Consider the following 22,524-nt stretch of genomic DNA (forward strand, 5'->3'; position numbering starts at 1 on the left):
CCCACCCACAAGCAGAAGCTAGACAGGAAAGCCAGCCCGCTGGCCACCGGCTGGGGAGGCCTCCAGGTCTCATGGTGCTCACCCTGCCCCTCACACTGACAGGTTCCAGTCACCTCCGCTCTCTCTGTACGCTGGCATACACAGCATCTAGGAACCAACCCCAGCTTGATACCAAGGGACAGTGGTATAATGCCAGCCCTCTGGACGGGAGCCTGAAATCCTGCAGGCAGCAGATCTAGATAGAGCTTGGACACCAGCACTGTGCCCCAAGTCCATCTGAGCTGGAGGGGAACTTAACAACGGGTCCTCTGTGAACCAGCCCATCCGACTAGCACACAGCCCTCCCTGGGCTCGCAGGTCTGCTGCACATGCACATTCATGCGTCTGCCTGGCAGTGACGATGTAGTATGGCCTTGATTTCACCCCAGTCAGGGTGGCATGTTTGGATTCTAAAGTGAGTCCTTCTCTGAACCTTGTCTCTGCTCGTATGACTCCTTGAGGATATTTACTCAACAGCCTAATGCTGCTTCCTCCTCTGGGAAATGGAGATTGGTGTAGTTGAAGGCCGACCAACCTATACTATGAAATCATGAAATGTAAAGGTTTCTGTAGTCCCCGCCTGATAGCTCAGTAAACCAGCTCCTAAAGGTTCTATTCATGTTTGAAGGTTCCCAACAGAAAACACAGAGACAGGGCTGGGGATGCAGCTCAGGGACAGAGTGATTCCTTGGTGTGGACAAGACCCAGAATCTGTCGCCCCAAAGAAGGAAGAGGGAGAGAAGGCAGGTTCCCGAAACCCTGCAGCCATCCGCTTAGTATCAAGGACAACATTGATCAATTACCCTCCAGTTTCCTTTCTTGGGTAACTTGGGCCTGGATTGGGGTGCTGAGGAAGAGGAAGAGAGGAAGTTTGGGAGGTCTGGCTTGAGACTTGATGTTAATGGATGTTCCCATAGCCACTTTTCCTTCCCTCAACAGCAATAGGAAGCTCTGTGATGTCCAGGGGGATTCGTCACAGTAGCAGGATGCGAATTAACTGTTCTTTCCCCTCTGTATCCTTAGACGATGAAGATGGTCCTGAAGAACAGCAGGAGAGTGGGCCTCTTGAAGTCAGATCTGCGTGCCATCATCAGCGAAGGCACTTTGGATATTTCGAAGAAGGTCCTGGCAGGTGACTCAGACCATGAAGAGGATCTGGAGAGCCACACAGAGATGAAATGTAACCCTCCTTCACAGCACTCTTCCTTTGGGGCGAGCATGGTCAGCACTAGGAAGGTCTCAGGACAGCGGAGTACCATTTACCTCGTTGAATGTGCTCAACGCATGTCTTCCTGTAGGGGGCGACAGACAACCCAGGAAGTCCCCCATGGCATCTGCTCCCAGGGCCTTCCTGAGTGTCAGTCAGAGAGGGTGTCAGTGCCAATGCATGTTTGGGGAGAGAGTGCAAGAGAGATGAGCCTTTCTTTGTAGATATCCTCCTCAGGGGAACGAGGCGGCGGGGTCATATCTGCATCTGTCTCGGATCCACACAAACCCCATCCTGTGTGATGGGATGGAGTTAGCTCCAGGCCTCACCAGGTTCCGCTAACCTGCCGCTAGCCTCGTAGCGTACTGTAGGGGTCCTGCTGCTCACCACGGCACTACTCCACAAACAGCCAGTACAGAGCGCCAGATTCCTCCCACTTGACATTTGATAATTGTAATCATTTCCAAGAAAGGGATTTTTTCTATAAAGAGGCCCAGTGCCTGGTGGCACACTGGTTGGTTTTTTTTTTTTTGTTTGTTTGTTTTTTGTTTTGTTTTTTTGAGGGGGAGGGTAGGGCAGGGAAAGATAGAGTGATTGGAGAACCATCCCAGAGGACCTTTCAGGAGGGGAACTGGTAGCTACCAGAAGGTGGCAAGGGATGCCAGCCTCCACTTCCAGTCAGAATGCCCCAGGGAGATCTAGTAGCTTCTCCCTCTGAAGGCATAACTCCCTGCCCCCCAACCGTGGCTGAAGTTGCCTGCAAAGATGTCAGCTGTGCTCATGGTGGGCCACCCCGAGTGCCGCTGCCACACAGCAGCGCTTCAGTTTCTGGGACCAGATGGACACATGGACTCGGCAACATAGAAACCACCTGTCAAATAATCTTTTCTTTGACCTTGAAGTAGAGGTGACCTTGCTAAGATTGTGCTAGTTATTAAGCTACCGAAATCATCCATGCTTTTGTTAATAGTCGCTTACGTCCCCTGTCCCTTAGACCCTGGCTGTCCCCAATCCAGATGCCCCTGGAATGCCCTAATTCCCTTAGCCCAGCAAGCTTCAGAGCTCTGGGCATCAATTCCCAATAATAGGAGCTTTAAAGGTCTCCCTCCAAGGGCACTGGCTTCCCCGGAAAACCCAGGTGGGCATCCATACACTGTTCTTGTTCCAAGTCCCAGCTTTTCTATAGGCCCAGTGAAGGCACTTGGACCCCAGAATCCTACAAACTTCCTCTTGGCCTGCCGAGGGCACAGGTGTGCCCGCTAGCATCCCTTTGTGTCTCTCAAAGAGGTTGCAGAGTCCAGCCAGCCCATTACTAGCTACTGTTGGTATCTGCAGGCCCGGTGTTTCTGAAATCCAGGGCCACAGCACCCTGCTGCTTACCTAAACTCTGCTTGCTGGGTAGTTGCCCCAGAAAGGAAGGGGAACTCTTCCTCCACCCATGCTACCTGGGACACGCAGACCTGAGGTCACACACAGGTGGGGGTTCCACCTGTGTGAGTACATCACCCCAGGCAAGGCGCTTACTGCCTTTGATGCCCCCATCATTTCAGTGACACTAATAAACTAGTTCATTTGTGAAACTGTCAGGGAAAGGTGAGGTCATGTCTGTACCGCGCAATGAGCTCATCCGAAGCCAGACTCTGTGTAATTGCAAGGTGGAGCTATTGTCTCAAAACCCGTCTTTCCATTGCAACAAGTGGCAGAGGTAGGACTGTGATGACCAAGAAGGTGGCCCCCCCCAAAATGACAGTTCCAGCCAGAGAGCTGATCTTTTGTGTTCAAGATGAGTATGAGGTCCTGGGAATCCCCTCTGGACTGTTCTTCTGGTCTGTCCCCTTGGTTGCTGGGACATGAGTACCTAGTTCATGCAGTCTGCTCTGTCTCCTTGCAGGCTTGGGCTGTCTAATTTCTTTGCTGGAAACCTCCACAGATCTTGCTGAACTCCTGAACTGTGTGTCTTCAAACCTCCAAGTGCTTGTCTTCCAGGTACAAAACTCTGAATTTTTACAAGAAAGGAGTGGGTGTTGATGCTTCTAGCTAAATTATAGCCTCAAGTAGCCAACACTTACCTGTATGATTCTGGCCTTGACGGCCATAGAGGTGATAAACTCGCTCAGAACTCATCCTTTGTTTCCAAAGAGAGTAGGCCTTGGGAGAATGAATCCCTTTGATGTACTGCTGTCCTGAGGGCATGAGAAAGAGGCTCTCTGATGGTCATAAGTATGTTGGGGTAGTGTGGGTGTTAGGATAGGGACATGGCCTCTCACCTCTCTGACAAGGCACAAAATGGGGAGGTGGCATGTCACATTGTGTGTGTGTGTGTGTGTGTGTGTGTGTGTGTGTGTGTGTGTGCTGTGTTTGTGTGACTGTGGGGTAGCATACGTGTATGAGTAGAAGTGTGAAATGCGAAGAAGTAAGGTACATGGTTGCACATGTGCATGTGTTTGGGGAAACGGATGTATGCTAGAATAAGGGATGTGTCTTGAGATGAATGTAGGTAGGTGTGCACATAACCATTTGAAAGAGAGAAAGAGATGGTGAGAGGTGAGCACCAAGGGGACTGTGGAGAGGGGGTGAGCACCAAGGGGACTGTGGAGAGGGGGTGAGCACCAAGGGGACTGTGGAGAGGGGGTGAGCACCAAGGGGACTGTGGAGAGGGGGTGAGCACCAAGGGGACTGTGGAGAGGGGGTGAGCACCAAGGGGACTGTTGAGAGGGGGTGAGCACCAAGGGCACTGTGGAGAGGGGGTGAGCACCAAGGGGACTGTGGAGAGGGGGTGAGCACCAAGGGGACTGTGGAGAGGGTGTGAACCCCAGCGAAAGGAGTCCCTAGAGGCACACCTGCCAGAAGAAGCAATCCACTCACATCCATTGACAATCCATCTTGTGTGTGTGTTGTGCGGGGCGGAGGGTGGTCCTGGGAGTGGAAACCTCAACTTCACACATGTTAAGCAAGTGCTGTACCACTGACCTACACACAGCTGCAGCCCACCTTCCAGTTCGTTCGTTCATCCTTCCTTCCCTCCTTCCCTTCCTTTCCCTTCCCTTTCTTCTTCTCCTCATCCTCCTTGTCCTCCTCTTCCACCTTCTTCCTTCTTTGTTATTGTTGTTGTTATTTGTTATTTTTTGAGACAGGGTCTCTTTATGGCAGAGATGAGTGTATGGGGAATCGGGAAGAGACCCGCAGGTCATAGCCAGGACCCTGGGGCCTGAGAACTGGAGAAGGGCTTCAGGCATTCCCCCACCACCACTTCTCTGTCCCTCCCCACCAGCCTTCTTGGTAGCCCTGACCAGGGTCGGCACCTCCAAAAGATGAGCCAGAAAGATGCCCAAGGAAAGAGCCTGGAAACCCTTTCCAACTGTCCTTCTCATTCTTTACTTCTTAAAAGATAATCACCCCAAGCCATGTGAGGAGGGTACACACCTATGACTAGGAAACTGAGGCAGGAGCATTGTGGATTCAAGACTAGCCTGTGCTACATAGCCAGGCTCTGTGTAAAAAAAAAAAAAAAAGTAATAATAATTGTTCCAGATTCTGTACTGAACGTGGATGGACTGGGCAGCTGAAGGCTTGTACCATGTCAATGATGCAGGCTGTCTAGGGTCTGTCCGTATTTCTGTATATTCACTCAGTCTCCATCTTTAACCAAGAAATCTTTAACGCCAGTCATGCCTCTCAGCAGCCAGACTGACTCGTTCACGTTGCGAGCCACACGACACCATGTAACACCACGTGTTGCCCGTCTCTACCACCCTCTCTGCAGCCTTCACCAATGAGGCGTGCTAAGAAAAACGGTGTTTTTGCAAGAGAATGCCTTGGAAGGACTTGTTACTATAAAATAGTTTAGCTGGTTTTAAAAAAAAAACAAACAGATGATTGTCAAGAAAACAGCCAGTGCAGAGCCTTGGGCCTGTCAAAGATGACTAATGGTTTTGGTTGTTAGCATCTGGCAGGATGCTAGCGGAGGAAAATGTCCAATTTGGTTCTCATCTTGTTCAGCTTGGACCCAAGAATACTTACTAAATGTAGAAACAAGAAGTGCCTTGGCGCAACAGCGGTGGGACAGATACTCCCTGGTGCTGATGGCCACCCAGAGCTCCCTCCCAGGTGCCTTTAGGGAGCACCCCCACCCCTGTGGCCTGAGAATGTGGCTCAGTTGGGAGAGTGCTTGCCTAGGAGAGATGAGGTCTCATCCCCAGCATCTCATAAAAGCTACACACAGTGATGCACCCCTGTAATCCCACCTTCAGTGATGCAACTCCCATAATCCGGGCCTTCAAGGTGGAGGTGGGAAGACCAGAAATTCATCATCCTGCTTGAGGCCAGGTGGGGTTACATGAGACCCTACCTCAAAAGTCAATCAATCAAGTGCTCCTGTGTTTTCGTAGTCACAATATCCTTCAACCTCACTCTCTATCACTCTCGATCACCAGTGGGAGCCCACTCAGCGGTGAGAAATGTGGTAAGGAAAATGGTAAGACTCAGAGAAACCCTTTGGCAGATGTAGGTTTTCTGTAGGGGGGGGCAGGAAGAAACACAGTAAGAAGAAAAGACATTTCACCGTCTCCAGCCAAGCTTTCCCTCTCTTCTTCAAAGGCATGTAGTTGCCAGTCATGCCTGGACCACATGGCGTGTGACTGAGACTTAGGAGGGGCTTGGGAACACTCACAGAGTAGACACATTTGAAGTTCCTAGCCTTCCATGGTTGTGGTCCACATGTGACCCAATGCCATTCCTAGTCTACACAAAGAACATTGTAGTTACATGTGGCAGCATCCTATTGACAGCCAGGTTAGTGCCAGCCACCTAGGCCATCAGATGGGCCAAGTTCTCCTGGGCACAAGGACAGGGACTCACCAACCTAGATGCTCACACCCCTAGCAGCCAGAGCTGTGTTTCCCACACAGGTACCCTCATGTTCTAGTGCTGGGGTTCTGTGCCCCTCTGTCAGTCAGACATGGATGCAGAAGAGCGAGGCCTCGGGAGCCAGCAACTCTACCAGCGGCGCTTCGCCAGGGCACTTCGGTGTGGCTGCCACGGCCCTTCTCTGTGGTACCCGCTGAAGAAAATGAATTGAGCAAAGTTGATTTGAGCAAAGAACGCTTCCTGCATTGGGCAACCCCCAAAGCCAGAGACGGTCCCCTCTGTCATCTCAGCAGTGTTTGTAGATAGAAAAAGGCTAAAGAAAGATGGAATAGGGACAGAAAGTCAATGGCCCATTAAGGTTTAGGCAGAGTTGGATCATGTCAGGGATCATGGACTGAGACCTGGGCTAGTTCCCCCTTCCTTCCTTTCTAACCTCCTCCTCTCCTCTGTCCAGCCCTCTCTCCTGATTTCTCAGGTCAGATAAAAACCTTAGTTTCCTTTTGGTGACAGAGCTTCAGCCTGAGTTAATCCATATGGACCTGTTGGGACTCAGTGCAAGACTCAGTTCAAGTCAATGTCCCCCCATAAACTTACTTAACACACTTCACAACTGACCTCGCTTTACAAATTTGTGTGGGGACTGAAAATAAAACAGGCCGATTTCCTACCTCTCCACTCCTCTCCACCTTTTCAATGGGCCCTGCCCCAGAACCATCTGCACACAAAATGAAGGAAGCTTGTTGCTAGAGTCCTAGACCTAGGCCTGACTCCAGTGGTCCTAACAAATCAGGTCCTGCCACACATCCCACAAAACAAATGGGAAAAGTAGGGCCTGGAGAGATGCTCAGTGGTTAAGAGTACTTGCTGCTCTTCCAGAGGACTCAAGTTCAGTTCCTAGCGCCCATGTGGGGCAATATATGCCTGTAACTCCAGCTCCAACGAATCCGGTGCCACCTTCCAGCCTCCACAGGCACTGCGCACACACACACACACACACACACACACACACACACACACACACACAGAGAGAGAGAGAGAGAGAGAGAGAGAGAGAGAGAGAGAGAGAGAGAGAGAGAGAGAGAGAGAGAGATGGAACCAGCCTTCTCAGCCCATTTTTGGATTACTGACATGGACTCCTAGATTATATAGGGAAAGAACAGAACTGAGTGGGGTAAGGATGTGGGGGTAAGAATGTGGGGTAAGGATGTGGGGGTAAGGATATTGGGGTAAGGATGTGGGGTAAGGATGTGGGGGTAAGGATGTGGGGTAAGGATGTGGGGGTAAGGATGTAGGGTAAGGATGTGGGGGTAAGGATGTGGGGTAAGGATGTGGGGTAAGGATGTGGGGGTAAGGATGTAGGGTAAGGATGTGGGGGTAAGGATGTGGGGTAAGGATGTGGGGGTAAGGATGTGGGGGTAAGGATGTGGGGGTAAGGATGTGGGGTAAGGATGTGGGGTAAGGATGTGAGGGTAAGGATATTGGGGTAAGGATGTGGGGGTAAGGATGTGGGCTAAGGATATTGTGGGGGTAAGGATGTGGGGTAAGGATGTGGGGGTAGGGATGTAGGGTAAGGATGTGGGGTAAGGATGTGGGAGGAGGTGGCTAAGAAGTGTGCATAATTAATCAGCCTTAATCAAGCTGTCGTTTGGTCAGGGTTAGTCAGGCAGGGCTTCGTCAGTCATAAGATGGCGGCTACTGTCTGCGGGCAGAGAGGGAGTCTTTCTTGTCACAGAGGCTAACCCACCTCACATGTTGCTTCTGGAATCGAAGGGGACTCCCTCAAATAAATGACTCAGTGCAAAAGAGACAAATGGAGGCAGAGATGTGAGGCTGCAAACCTGTTTGTGGATGGGACAGTGTGTTTACATGTGTGTACGGGCCAAAGGACAGCGTTGGTGCTGTGCCTCGGACACTGTCCACCTTTTTATTCTTGAGACAGAGTCACACACACACACACACACACACACACACACACACACACACACACCCCACCACTTCCCTGAAAACACTGTAAACAAGTTATGGCAGGGTGGTTGGGGAGGGGGTGGCAGGTGAGTACGCAGCCTGTGTGGGGAGGTCAGAGGTCAATATTTTAGGAGTTGGGTCTCCCTCTGTCTTGTGTTTGAGGCAGGGTCTCTTTTGTGTCTGCTGCTGCTGTCTGGCCCTGGACATCCCTGACAATTCCTTGAGATAGGGTCCTTCACTGGCCAAGAACTCACCCGTAGGCTAGGCTGGCCGGACTCTTTTCCCTCACATGTGTTCTGGGGACCCAACTGAGGTCCCCTTGCTTATGAGGCAAGCACTCTACCAACATCTGGCTTCTGAGCCTAACTTTAAGCCTAATTTTAGGACTCATCAGCTATCTGTAGGTCCAAGGGAAAGGTCAGGACGAACAGCAAAAGCAGCCAGTACGTCCTCCTCACAAGACTAGAAATAGGCCCTCTGCTTCCCTCTGATTTTTCTTTTATTGTTTTTAATCGAAAACAGAGTCTTCTCTCGTGTAATACATCCCGACCACAGTCCCCTCCCTCCACTCCTCCCAGCCTGCTCCCCCGCCTCCCCTCTCCCCCATCCACTCCTCTTCCATGTCCCTTCAGAAAAGAGCAGGCCTCCAAGAGACCGCAACCAAACATGACAAAAGAGAACACGGTAAGACACGGCAACAGCCCTCACACCGAGTCCGCCTCCGTTCTTACCCAGCCGTCTCTCGTCTCCCTCTTCGTCTTTCTCCTTTTTAAAATGTCTGCTCGTGACAAACATGTGCATTTGGAAACATGAGGTTTGGTGGCGGTGGTGGTTTGTTTTTTTTTTTTTTAATTTTATTGTAAATGCCAAGATTTTTTTCTCTCTCACACAAAAATAATAGCCAAGCAAAAGCAAAGAGGAGTTTGTCAGGCTGGCTGCCAGCTTCCAGCTAAGATGGAATTTCCTTCTCACCGCTGTGAGTAAAGCCATGACCTTGAGCCACAGAGACAGTTTCGGTAAGTTCAAGACCTGGAGACATGTTTAAGGTGTTGGTATGGCACTGGTGGGAATAGACTCCACGAGACCACACTTGCTTAATGTGTACAGGGCCCTGAGTTCAAACCCTAACACTGAAAAGCAAGCAAAGACATAATAAGGCTGTAGATAAATGTTTTATTAGATAAATATTAATAAATAGATAAGTGATAAGATAAATAATAAATAAGAGGAATGTTACCGTGGTATAAATTTGACTGTTGCCGTGTGGAATTTATTCATCCTTCTCTTAATATTTTAAATAATGTGCGGCATACACACAGAAAACTGTGGCTATTCATTTGCTGGTGGCGAGGCGATTGTCCGTTGAGTAAATGGACCGTGTGCCATTCTCATTCCCTCCCAGCTGGACACGGAGAAGGACTATCCCTGCTTTTGAGCCATAAACTGGGACATTATGAGAAAAGTGCTCAGAGACGGAGGGGAAACACGTTCTTTGGAGCACTGTTTTTAACTGTTAGGAAGAGCCACTGATGAAGCCACCACTGTGTGCCAGTGACAGAAGAAGGGAGTGCTACTGCAGATGTCATGGTCGATAACTGGTCTTCCTCTCCGTCGAGGCCAGCCACATCACTGATGAGGATGAAGCATACGGGAGTTGTGGGGAAGGGCTTTTTGTTTTTCAGTTTCCTGGGATGAATCAGTGAACAGGTATCTCTTTTTCCCCTCAGCCTGCAATGTCCAAGGCACTTTCATGGGCACTGGGCAGATGGCATGTGGACTTAGAGTCTCCTAGGAGATTGGTGAGGTGCACTTCCTGGTGTGCCTGTGAAGACATTTCCAGAGTAAACTACCTGAGGAAGGATGACTCACCTTAAAAGTGTGTGGTGTGTCTCCCACCACTGAGGGTTTGACTGAGCAGAGGAGAAAGGGGAGTCTGTGCATTATGGTGTGAACTGCTCCACCATGCCTTTCCTAGCATGATGGAATGACCCTTCGAAAACCGGGAGCCAAACCCTCCCTCCCTTAGGCTGCCTCTGCCAGGTGTTTAGGCCCGCTGTGGATAACTAACACAGCAGACTAAGCCACTCCTACAACCTACACAGTAGGCAGAGTCGGCCTTGCTCCACCAGCTGCCAGGTGCCCTTGCCCCACATAGACAGAGCAGGGAGAAGGCAAGCCGCTTTCCAGATCCGCTTGCAAACACCCTGTAGCTCTTTGGAAGATTGCTGCTAGAAGTAGCCATGTGGGTGACACCCATTTTTAATGAGGCACTCCCTTCTAATGAGCTCCAGACTTTATGCAAACACTCATCCCAAGCAAAGAGGTAGCGTAAGGCCAATGTGTGAGCCCAGAAGAAAGCCCAGTTCTGATCCTCTCCCCGTCTCCCCTCCCTGCCTGTCATTCAAAGTCAGAGCATTCACACCAGCGGTTTCCCCTCTTCCCGGAGACTGTAGTTTCCCCAAGTTTTGTTAGGCTGGGCATCATAGAACAAGTTTAATATAGACAAGTCAGCAACTATCCCACGGGCAGTGTCCAACCCCCAGCATCCACCAAGGATGGGTGAACACTAGACAGGGAAAATTGTGGAAGCTTTGAAATGGACAAAAACCTTACCTGATGTGGACAGAAGATCTAAGAAGATGGAGTCCATGCTTCTGGAATATTCTTTCATCATTTTACACCTCTGTCAACGGCAGTCAACTGAAACCCCTAATGATTCCCACTCACACAGGCGCACATTGCTGGTGTCCTCGTGTGAAACTGACCACTGCCCAGCGAACAGATCACATCTGCATCTGTTTGTAAAACACCTCATCACCAGTCCCCCCTGCTGCCCTGTGCTTAGTAATCCCCATTCTCCTTCCATCCATCTGCAACATCTCCCTCATCCTCTCTCTCCCTAACGACTTAAATAAATCACATCCGAGCCACAGTTTTGCCTTTGTTTAAGAAGTATCTTTAAAGATTGCATGGACCAGATCTCCCATTCTGTTTCTTGGGCAAACATCAAGGGCAGACTTCTCTCTGGGAGAGCAGAAGGGATAGCACCCATCCCTCTATGGAGTACTTTGCTCCTGTCTCACACCACATGGGTTTTAAGTTCTTTCTTAGGAAGTCAGCTCTAGCCTTCAGCCCTCTCTATCGGAGGGCTGACTTGCAGGGTTCCTTGAGTGTGGATTGTTGCTAGAATCAAAGGTCCTTTACCACCAACCACCCCAGCCATTCAGTTGATTGTCTGGCCGCGAGGAATTAAAAGCCATCTGTTTGGTGGAGATTGACTAATGCCTGTCAGTCCGCAGTCTATCACATGTACTCCTTTCTGATGTTTTTTTAAATGCAGGCGCCTGGCATCTGTTTCATTTGCTGCTTTTGGAATATGTGATTCACATTCTGGAGTCGTGCGTAGAGGAAGAAGAGGAAGAAGAGGACCTGGGGAGTCTCCAGGACTTGCTGTCAGATGACCAGTTTCTCGCCCAGCCGGACCAGGCCCTTTTCCACCCTCTGGATACTTTGCCAACGTCGGAATGCACAAGCCGGAGTGTGGAGTCACCTCAGGTGACGCTGAGACACATGAGCCAGAGCTGCAGTCCCATGGGTGTGAGCAGCATGGTTCTCCAGGTGCTGGGCTTCCTGGTGGACACTGCCACAGGCAATAAGGTAGATACACACACACACACACACACACACACACACACACACACACACACACACACACACACAGAAGGGGGGCAGGCAGGCAGACAGGCAGATAGGCAGACTGAGTTAGTAAAAATGCATAATACAGCCGGGCGGTGGTGGCGCACGCCTTTAATCCCAGCACTCGGGAGGCAGAGCCAGGCGGATCTCTGTGAGTTCGAGGCCAGCCTGAGCTACCAAGTGAGTTCCAGGACAGGCGCAAAGCTACACAGAGAAACCCTGTCTCGAAAAACCAAAAAAAAAAAAAAAAATGCATAATACTTAGGAAACTCATAAAGATCACACAGAGTGAACAGTGCTGAGGGGTTCCAGAACTCTCTTTCTTTGTGGTCGTTTTGTCAAGGGCAGTTGTGATAGCCTGTCTGCCCCTTGCTGGTCAGCACAGGCGTGACGTGTGTAGTGCAGTGACATGCCTGGTGTGAGGAGAAAGGTGGGTTTGCCTCCACAGTGCTCACACAGTGTGACTAAGCTGTGAGTGCCGTTGTCTCCCCGAGCCCCACTGTCCGTTTTCCATCTCATTGATAAAGGGATTTAGAGACAGAGATGGGAAATGGAGACTCTATTGCAGTTACAAGGAATGAGAGTGTTCTGAGCTCAGTGGTAAAGATGGGGGGCCGGAGTCTAGAGGTTTAAAACATTCTATTAAAATAGAAGTAGAAAAGATGCCGCAGGCAGCAATACAGCTCCCCGAGGCAGAGAAAGGACTGCGGCCCATAGCCTAGTCCCTCGTCGTTTTTATTAAGGGAGCAGAGGATTCCCTTCCTCCCAGGTGGTGTGGGGCTTGGGCAGAAGAACGGATTCCATCGTTCAGACCAGCCACGGAGGAAGTATTTGACTACGGTGGTTTTTGTTTTAGCCTGTGTGGCCTGGAACCCAGAGTGTGTCTGAGACAGGGGTGAATGATGTCTAACTTTACCTTTAGCTTTGCTTGCTTGTATCGGGCGTGAAGCCCCTGCCATTGGCCCGTCTTTAATGCTGCCGTTAGGTACAGGCTGGCAGACAGGCAGGTGCAGGGTTTATTCTAATTTATAATCTAGTTATGGAAGGCCAGCGCTGGAGATTTCCCATTGTGGCACTTGAAATCTACCCCTTAAAAATAGTGATGATGATGATGATGATGATGATAGTTATTATCTTGGTGTATGTATGTGTATGAATGTGTGTATATTTGCATGTTCTTATGGATGGGTACATGTGCGCAGGTGTGTGTGTGTGTGTGTGTGTGTGTGTGTGTGTGTGTGTGTGTGTGTAGGCCAGAGGTTAACTTCAGGTGACGTTTCTCAGGGCTGTCTACCTTTATTTTGAGACAGGGTATCTCCTTGAGACCTGGGTCTTGCTGATTCAGCTAGGCTGGCCGGGGTCCTCCTGTCTCCACCTCCCCATCCCTGGAATTACAAGAATGTGCCACTGATCCTTTCACAGGGGTCACCTAAGACCATCAGAAATACCAGATATTTCTATTACGATTCATAACAGTGGTCAAAGGGTCAGCCTGTTGCAATGTGTGTCCCTAAAAGAGCAGCCTTCTCCCGTGTGAGTGAATGTAATCAGAGAGCCAAGAAGTAATGAATATAGACCCAAGTCAGACACCTGATGTAGTAGAAGCTGGGCCTCCTCAGATGAGGAAGCTCTAGAACCAGTGTCCCAGGAGTATCGACAGAAAGGAGCCCCAGACCTCTGCGAAGAAGGCTATACCAGGAGAATGACTCTCCCTGGACAATGACCTTCTGGAAAAATCTATGCAGGCCCATCTGAGCCTATTCTCTAGAACCCAGTGGGACCACCAGCATTAGTGCTGGGCTGTAGTATTCAGCTTCGAGGAAGAGTGTGTGCTGCAGCATGAGACTTTGTTAAAGAAAAGATGGATCATTCAATGATATTGATTAAAAAGTGATAAGGAACACTTTGTTCAAAACCACTGTGGTGGATACAAGGACCACTGAACAGGGTCTTGCTCAACTCCGAAAACATGGAGACCATAGATAAGGATGAAGGAGCAGTCAGTGAATGGAAATCACTAAGAGGGGACATCAGAAGTCAGAAGGGTTCTGGGTAAATCAGCTTGATAGGATTGTCCCTGAAGATAGACCATGGCAACCCTATTTATTCCGGGGAATGGTGAAGGGTGAGGAACCATATAGAGAGGGTGATAGAGTATCGAGGGTGGTAGGATCTCCCCAAATTGACTAGAGATTCCTTTAAGTGCAGAGATGGTTCTAGAAGAAGTTTCAAAGTTAAGTTTGGCCAGGCAGAGAAGAATCAGGTCGAAGTTTGGCTGCTCGCTCTTAGCCAGCAAGGTGAACAGTGACCTTTCACCTCCTGAGCCACAGCTGAACAGGATGGAGAGCAGGCATGGAGCATCACTCAGCTGTATGAGAAAGATGATGTCACCAGCTGTGTGTTACATGTGAGATAACTGAGGCGTGTGAATGGAGGAGAGATTTTCCCAAGGTCACCTCACTGAGAACTGGCAGAGTGCAGGGTTTTCTCAGCATCTCTTTCTTTAGTGAGCCTTCCACTGATGGGATTAATTCTAAATTTAGTGACTTGGTAAGTGTGGGATTCATGCACATAAATTCCAGAATTTCGCCTCTTCACCTGTTACCTGAGAAACCAGAGCAAGCAACTTTATTCCATAGGGCTATAAAGTTTCAATAAGCCAACCACTGAAAAATGCTTAGAAAATTCCTTAGAACACAGTCCAACCAACCACTAGTTATTAATTGTCACTTTCCCATCAAGCTTCCTGCTCCGAGCACCCATCCTTAACACTCCACCCAATCCCATAGCTCCCCGGAAGTTCATTACAATGAGGTTTGACTTATGTTTAATTGGCGGAAACAATAGAGAAGATATTAAAAACTTAATTGAACTTGGTAATAAAGCAGTACAAGCAGATGAATGACAGATAATCCAAGGTAATATGCATTAGAGATTAATTAAAGCCTCTCTGTTTCTTCACGCCTGCTGAATTAGCTGTAATGACTTCAACAAGCTAACACCGAAAAGTTACACGCCTCTAATTTTCATCGCGTTCATTATTCGGCATGTGCGCTCATCATCGACAACAAAAAAAGCACCCTCCCCCTCCCCTGCCGCCACACGTCCCATCTGCACTCATCTGCTGAGAGTTAACGCCCCGTGCACTGCACATCTGTGACAGCATTCCTTCTCAGAACAATTTAGCACTGCCCTGCACCTAGGATAACAGCTAAGTCAGCATTCCAGACTGACACATCCATCTGCCAATCCTGTGGCAACATTCCAAAGAGTCTAAGATGCCAAGGCATGTTTAAGAGAGAAATCAAAAGTATTGATGACGTCAAATAAGGAAAATCTTTTTTTAAAGACAAATTATGTTTTTTACTTTCATGTTCTCAGATGGAAAGGAGAGAGAGAGAGAGAGAGAGAGAGAGAGAGAGAGAGAGACTGTTGTATCAATGCTGGGAACAAAGATAAAGATAGTTGTTCTGTTACGTTTATTTTCCTGTATGTGTGGTGGGGAGGGGCGGAGTTGTGCTCATGCGCAGGTCAGAGGACAGCTTGTGGGAGCTGGTTCTCTCCTCCCACCATGTGGGTCTCGGGGATCAAACTCAGAGGCTCTTTGTAGCAACTGCCTTTACCAGCTGAGCCGTCTCACTAGCCCAAAGACAGATTTTTGAGGTGCGGTGGGGGGAGGGGAGTTATTGTTGCAGCTAGAGAGAGATACTTTGGTGAGTCTTGGCATCTAACATTTATCTCATGCACATCTTTGTAAAAGTATATTCACTTATGGGGAGTTTGTTGATGAAATCAGACCAAGAAGAGACTCATTTCTACTCTTAAAGTCAAGCTCAGAGCTTTGCAAATTTTCCAAGCCCTCCAGGGCTGAGGGACTCACAGCCGGCTCCCCCCCCACCCCCCCCCCCCCCCCCCCCCCCCCCCCCGTTCCCTGTTCCCCTGGTGTAGGCAGGTCAGTGACAGAGGGTACAAGGGCTAAATTAGAGGCCGTGAACCCCTGTAATCCCTTACTTCTCAATCTAGTGTCATCTCAACCAGTGGAGGGCAACTGTTTCACAGTCTGTCTGTCACACACACACACACACACACACACACACACACACACACACACACACACACACACCCTGCGTGCGAATCTAATTGTATGTTTGCGGAATGGTGGAGGGGGGTCTTTATGGGAAATTGTCAGCTCCTGGGTGTTTCTCGAAAACTACAGACCGTCACCCCCTTCCTAAAGGCAATCCATTTGACAATGAGCCGTCTCTCTTGCCTTTTCCCCTGACGGGGTGTCCTCCCATGAAATCTCCACCAGACCTCAAGGATTCCCCTGAGAAATTAGGATCCCCCAGCAGGAGCAAAGTAAATACACACACTTTCTATGGGTCCCCGTGTGAGTGGCTTCTGCAACCAGGACCTAGTGTAACATTGTCCTTTCAAACACTTCTACCTTGCAGCTCATCCAGGTATTGCTAGAAGACAAGGCCACCGAGAGCATCTTTAAACTCAGCCTTCCTGTGGGACAAGAAGCCCTCATCACCCTAAGCAACGGACAGAGATTTGTAATTCACATATCTGATGTGCCCCAAAGCTCAGAAAATACTTACTGCAGAAAAATCAACACGAATATGCCAGGTGGTTTGTTGGAATAGGGCGTGAGGAGACAGGCTTGAATTCTTAAAATATGTATTAAATCCTAAAGTTTTGTATTGATCTGAGAGATTTTATGTATATAATAGATGAAGCACTTTATGTTTGTATGTATTTTGAGGAATTGCTTTTGATCAAACTATAAACTAATTTGGAGAATAATTCTTTTTGCCTCTTGTTTTTCCTTTGGGTCCTGTTGGACAGTTCTCTTTGGGGACAGAACAGAAGACCAATGTAAGAAATCATTAGGAATGAGGATTGGCTGTTTCCAGAGAAAGATACAGTTTGAGGACTACAAATTGGTGTTTTCTCTTTCCCTTTGTTGTGACCCAATCCCAATCAAAACAGAACTTGTAGAAAACTCCATCAGGCAAGAGGAAGCTCACTGAGTTCTCCTGGTACTCCCTGGCATGTCTAAATGCCTGGTTCATTACCCTAGTTTTCAAAACATGAGGTGTAGATGTAACCAACGGTCTTATAAAATAAGAAACACAGAGCCAATTCAGAGAAGAAAGCCAAGAGGTCAGAGCTAAGAGCCTCACCCTTCCTGATTCAGGGATCCTCTCCAGCCAAGAGAGCTCTCCGAAAAGGACCTACTTCCTGTGTGTCTGTCTTTAAAGTCTTCCTGTTCTGCCTTCTCATTGGTTGTAAACCCAAACATGTGACTGCCTCGTCACTGCCTGAATGTACCGCCCTCCAGGTCCTTAAAGGCGTGCGCCACCGCCGCCACGCACTTGCTATGACTCTAATAGCTCTGACCCCCAGACAACTTTATTTATTAACATACAATTAAAATCACATTTCAGTATAAGTAAAATACCACCACAATGAGGTAGAATTGTAAATTCAAAAATGTCTACGATAGGCGCCCATGTTCCTTTTGTGAAGCAGAATCTTAAAAGTTGTTGAAATTTTGTGTATCATTGCCATACAGATATATTTTCTGCAACTGATTATGATGTTTAAAATGAATTTTAGAATTCATGATTTGCATGGTTTCTGGAGTAAATGAAATGACTTGAGAAATTTTACTGGTCTCTTATTACATGCGAAATGATTTAAATTTCATTTAGTTCCACATATGAAGTGAATTAGATTTACCTACAAAATGAATTTAATTTTCCTATATGCGTAGTAATGTTAAGAAATAGGAACTGGGTCACACTAGAATTTTCTGTCCTTGGGGCTGGAGAGACGGCTCAGCAGGTGGACATGCTTGCTGCTGTTTTAGAGGACCCAAGTTCTATTCCCAGCACCCACGTCAGACCGCTTGCCACCATGTGAAGCTCAAGGTCTGGGGATCCAGCACCCTCTTCTGGCTTCTACATTCACTACACTCATGTGCGTATGCATATACACACAAATTAAAATTTCAAATAAAGATTGTTTAAAAACGTTCATCATAGTAGTTTTAGAAGTAATCCTATTTTAGACCCCATTGTAACGATATCATCTCTGTTCTTAAGCTCTCTGGAAGCAGAGGTTCTTAGAGGCAAATTCAGACATGGACGCTCTCCTCTGCCTGTCTCTCATTTGCTCACATGGAAACAGACCGTTGGTAGCTGAGTCATCAGGGGTGGGGGTGGGGCTACAATAAGGGCTGGTGAGTTGGCTGAGCAGGTAAAGGCACTGGCCACCAAGCCTGATGAGCTGAGTTCAATCCCTGGAACCCACATGGTGAGAGAAGAGAACTGACCCCCACAAGTTCTCTTCTGACTACCCCAACATGCACAATTAATGAATGAATGAAATGTAAAAAAAAATTAATGAAATAAAATTTAAAAATAATGATAAACAGAGAAATTGAGGCACTGGGGATGTGGCTGGTGGTACAGCACTTGTGTGCCATGTGCAAGATCCTGGGCTCTGTCTCCAGCACCGGAAATTACATGACCAGTTACTAAGATGAGTTGTCCACATGATGAGAATTGGACTGGAGGTTCCTGGAGAGTGGGACCAAAAGGCACCCAGAAGGATTCCTAGAGACAGTAGCTAGGTTTGCAAAGCCACTAGGGCCACATGCCCTGGAGTGTGGGCAGAAGTACCCTACCGCAGAGGAGTGTCATAGTTTAATTCCCAGTGCCCCTTTCTGTGGAGCCGGGCAGGAGGTTGGGGGTGCCATGCAATCATATCAACCTCGCTCCACTGGCCTCAGGCCTGCAGCTGTTCTCAGCAGGAGAGAGCAGACGGACAGCCCTGTCCTTGTTGGTCTAGTAGGATGATGCTTGGAGTCCAATTCGCCACTGGACACTAAGTGTGAAATACGGACGTAAGTGTGGGATATGGAAGTAAGTGTGGAATACCGAAGCCTATTGGTGAAATTATTAAAGCCACTCCACATAGTTAAAAGGGAGGTTTATTTTGTGGGGTAACTTACAAGTGAAGGGATAGGTAGGTTGCAGGGTCTGGGGAAGACGTAGCGCAGTCTGGCGGTGTTCTCTGGAGAACTCTGCTCGGTCTACCTCCAGTGTCCAGGGTCCGGGAAACAAGAGAGCCGGTGCATCCGGATCTCGGGTCTTCAGGGTCCTCCCTTGCCCCCCCCCCTTGTAGGCGTGACCGTTACTGAAGCCTCAATGGGGGTTGGAACTTCCAGATCAAAGCTGGAATGGCTACCCACTACATCTCCCCCTTTTGTCTAAATAAGAAGGTTCTAACTTAATACAAGACTATATACAAAGGAATGGTTATCAAATATTGTGCTGGAGTAATGAGGGATAATGACCTAGATGAGATGGAACTACAATCAATGCGAACAATATCAAGCAAGAAACACATACTAAAATCTAGAGAAGTCTAGAGCATAGGTAAATGGATGTTACAAAGATCATTTCAAAAGGTGTCCTATCCTAAAGAACCTGAATCTAATACTTAATATGTTCTATCTAAGATATTATATATATATATATATATATATATATATATATATATATATATATATATATATACTAAGTTGTAGGCGTGACCATTACCGAAGCCTCATTGGGGGTTGGAACTTCCAGGTCAAAGCTGGAATGGCTACCCACTACAGAAGCCTCCTGCTGTTTGATCACAAACGGAAGCAAGAAACCTCTCTATCTCATGTAGCTAGAGTTTTCCTGCCTGGCCCACAGTCAGGACAAATCTCTGACACCCGCCAGTCCCACAGACATTCAGACCCAACCAAATAAACACAGAGACTTATATTAGTTACAAACTGTATGGCCATGGCAGGCTTCTTGCTAACTGTTCTTACAGCTTAAATTAATCCATTTCTATTCATCTATACCTTGCCACGTGGCTTGTGGCTTACCGGTACTTTACATCTTCTTTGTCCTGATGGCGGATGGCAGTGTCTCTCTCACCCAGCTTCTTGTTCTCTCCATTCTCCTCTCTGTTAGTCCTGCCTATACTTCCTGCCTGGCCACTGACCAATCAGTGATTTATTTATTGACCAATCAGCAACACATTTGACATACAGACCATCCCACAGCACTTCCCCTTTTCTTTTCTTAAAAAGGAAGGTTTTAACCTTTACACATCTCCAAAGTCAGCTTGGTATATTTGGGAATTTGGGCGTAGCTTCTCTTACTACTTCCTGCTGGAGGGGGGCGCTGTATCTTATGGGGACATAAAGAATATTTTAGGGTTATGGAGTAGTCCATGAGGGTGTATCGTCTAAGCCAGTTGGATCATCTGGGCCATGGTGTCATCGGAGACCTTTCAGGTGGTCTTGGCTGGTCAAACCTGATGTGTCTTAATCTGGAACAAATCCATAGCCTCTGGCTTTCTGTGGAAACAAAAGCAGAGCCTCCTTTCCAAAGCAACATATCCTTACATCCAAATTTTGAAGTCAAGGTAACTTTAAAATATACATTTTGGCATAACTCAACAGCTTTTGTAATCAAATGTTTTTCTTTAGTTACGAATATCAAAAAGAACATAATCCAGATTCTCTGTGTGGTAGCCATCTTTACGTGACTTATTTTTTTATATTAGCTTGAGCCTATTGCTTTGAACTGTAGCCTTCTAAGTCTGAAACGGTGCTGGCGCTGCTGGCTCCGCCCACTTCAGCTTCCCAACATGGCGGTGATAGGTTTTCCGCCAGCTCTGGGAGCCATCAACTCTCAGAAATAGTGGGTCTATGCTTCTATCAAAGTAGTGTGCAGCCCAGAAACCTCTTTTTTTTTGTTGTTTTGTACTAGCAAAGGCTAAATCTACCACACAGCTTAATGTGCCACTTGCAGAGGCCTCATTCCCACCATACTGCAGGTCGAGCATGCACGCACACTAGGAACCCACCAGTAGCTCAAACCAGCAGGCTGCCGCTAACTTGAAAGAGACAACTAGGAACTGTTTTTAGCTCCCTTTTAGAATCTTTTTTCTCAGGTTTTAGGTGGAAACTCTTGCCCTACGTTGGGCGCCATTTGTAGCTAGAGTTTTCCTGCCTGGCCCACAGTCAGGACAAATCTCTGACACCCGCCAGTCCCACAGCAGCTCAGACCCGACCAAGTAAACACAGAGACTTATATTGGTTACAAACTGTATGGCCGTGGCAGGCTTCTTGCTAACTGTTCTTACAGCTTAAATTAATCCATTTCTATTCATCTATACCTTGCCACGTGGCTTGTGGCTTACCGGTACTTTACATCTTCCTTGTCCTGATGGCGGCTGGTAGTGTCTCCCTCACCCAGCTTCCTGTTCTCTCAATTCTCCTCTCTGTTAGTCCTGCCTATACTTCCTGCCTGGCCACTGACCAATCAGTGATTTATTCATTGACCAATCAGCAACACATTTGACATACAGACCATCCCACAGCAATCTCACTCCTCAATTTTGGGTTTTTACCCAAGGGCCAGAAATAATCTGCAGAGGAGGCTCAAAGCTTGTTTTCTGCCGTCCCCGTGCATTGCTTTGCTGCTGTGACGCCATGAACAACCCTCCAGTTCCAACGCAGCCACCGTTCACTTAGCATTCCTCAAGGTCCCTGGGTGGCTTGGGTGCTTTGGGTCTAAACCGGGCTTGGATCTCAGTTGTGGTCCCTAACAGGCTTGCTGGGGTCTAACTGGGCTGGGCTGGCCTTGGCTGGGGTGACTTGACCGTCCCCCCTGGAGAGCTTCCAGCAAGCTAGCCTGTGCATACTCTCCATCCAGAGGGAGCTCTGGGGAGAGCAGAGAAGGAAACACACAAGCATGGTACCTTTGTTTTATATCTGTGCCATTGGCCCACATGAGTTATATTGCTGAGCTCAGAGCCCAAGAGAAACATTAACAGATGTGGCATTAACAGATGTGAGCACAGGGGTCGTCCACCCTCTGGAACTGCCACAGGTCATTCCACCACACACTTTATGGACTTCAACTCACTCCAACTAATGGCTAGACAATTTCCCCAATCGTCGTTAGGACAGCCTGAACTGCCGCTCAAGGATATCAGACGAGAGGGAAGACCCTGAGTTTCTGCAGACCCTGTATCACTGCTGTGGGTTACTGAACTCATGATGCAGCAAAAATACAGGCTCCCTAGGAATGCACACTAGCAACAGTACTTTCTTGAGCAATAATTGGAAATAGGAATAATGTTGAGACCCTGCACAGACAGGAATCTCCCCCAAGGCACAGCGCCGTTTGTCAATGTGGAGCTTACAGAAAGACATATCACATCTCTCGCCAGGGTAATAATAGCTGCACCCACAGACATCTTGGAACATAAATTTTCCCTCATGATGATAAGTTAGAAACCCACTAACATTCTGGCAGCAGACAGATTTCCCGGAAAGGGATATTTGATTTAAAATTTATGGCAATATGTTCCAAAATTAAGTGTTTGTCATAGATTTATTCTTTTCCCAGGTACCATGAATAAATAAGCAAGGCCCTGGTCCAATGAAGCTTATGTACCAGGTAGGGAAAGGCAGACACTGAATCAATAAACAAAGCCGGAGAACTTACTCGGTGGTAAGTGTTAGAGTTAAAATACCACAGAGGGGGCCAGCGGCAACAAGAGGCTTCCTGAAGGACACTGGAGCAGAGCCTCCACTTGAAAACAGATGTGAGGAAGGTAAAAACAAAGGAAAGGCTGGGTTCTAGAAAGGAGGAAGAGTGGAATGGGGTGGGTAGCCCTGCCTT

General features: G+C 48.1%; 1 protein-coding gene across 1 annotated transcript in view; it reads left to right on the top strand.

Moving 5' to 3' along the window:
* Positions 1–17,501, top strand: part of Rfx8 (regulatory factor X8) — a 66,833-nt gene extending 49,332 nt beyond the window's left edge. The window contains exons 11-15 of the mRNA XM_052745069.1: positions 1,063–1,219; positions 3,138–3,232; positions 8,979–9,093; positions 11,418–11,734; positions 16,228–17,501. Coding sequence (XP_052601029.1) covers positions 1,063–1,219; positions 3,138–3,232; positions 8,979–9,093; positions 11,418–11,734; positions 16,228–16,422 — 879 coding nt within the window. The 3' untranslated portion in view covers positions 16,423–17,501. The remainder of the gene's footprint in view (positions 1–1,062; positions 1,220–3,137; positions 3,233–8,978; positions 9,094–11,417; positions 11,735–16,227) is intronic.
* Positions 17,502–22,524: the final 5,023 nt, after the last annotated feature.

The sequence above is a fragment of the Peromyscus californicus genome, unplaced genomic scaffold, assembly GCF_007827085.1.
Source record: "Peromyscus californicus insignis strain IS unplaced genomic scaffold, ASM782708v3 Scaffold_19__1_contigs__length_69161282, whole genome shotgun sequence".
In the NCBI taxonomy this organism is placed as follows: domain Eukaryota; kingdom Metazoa; phylum Chordata; class Mammalia; order Rodentia; family Cricetidae; genus Peromyscus; species Peromyscus californicus.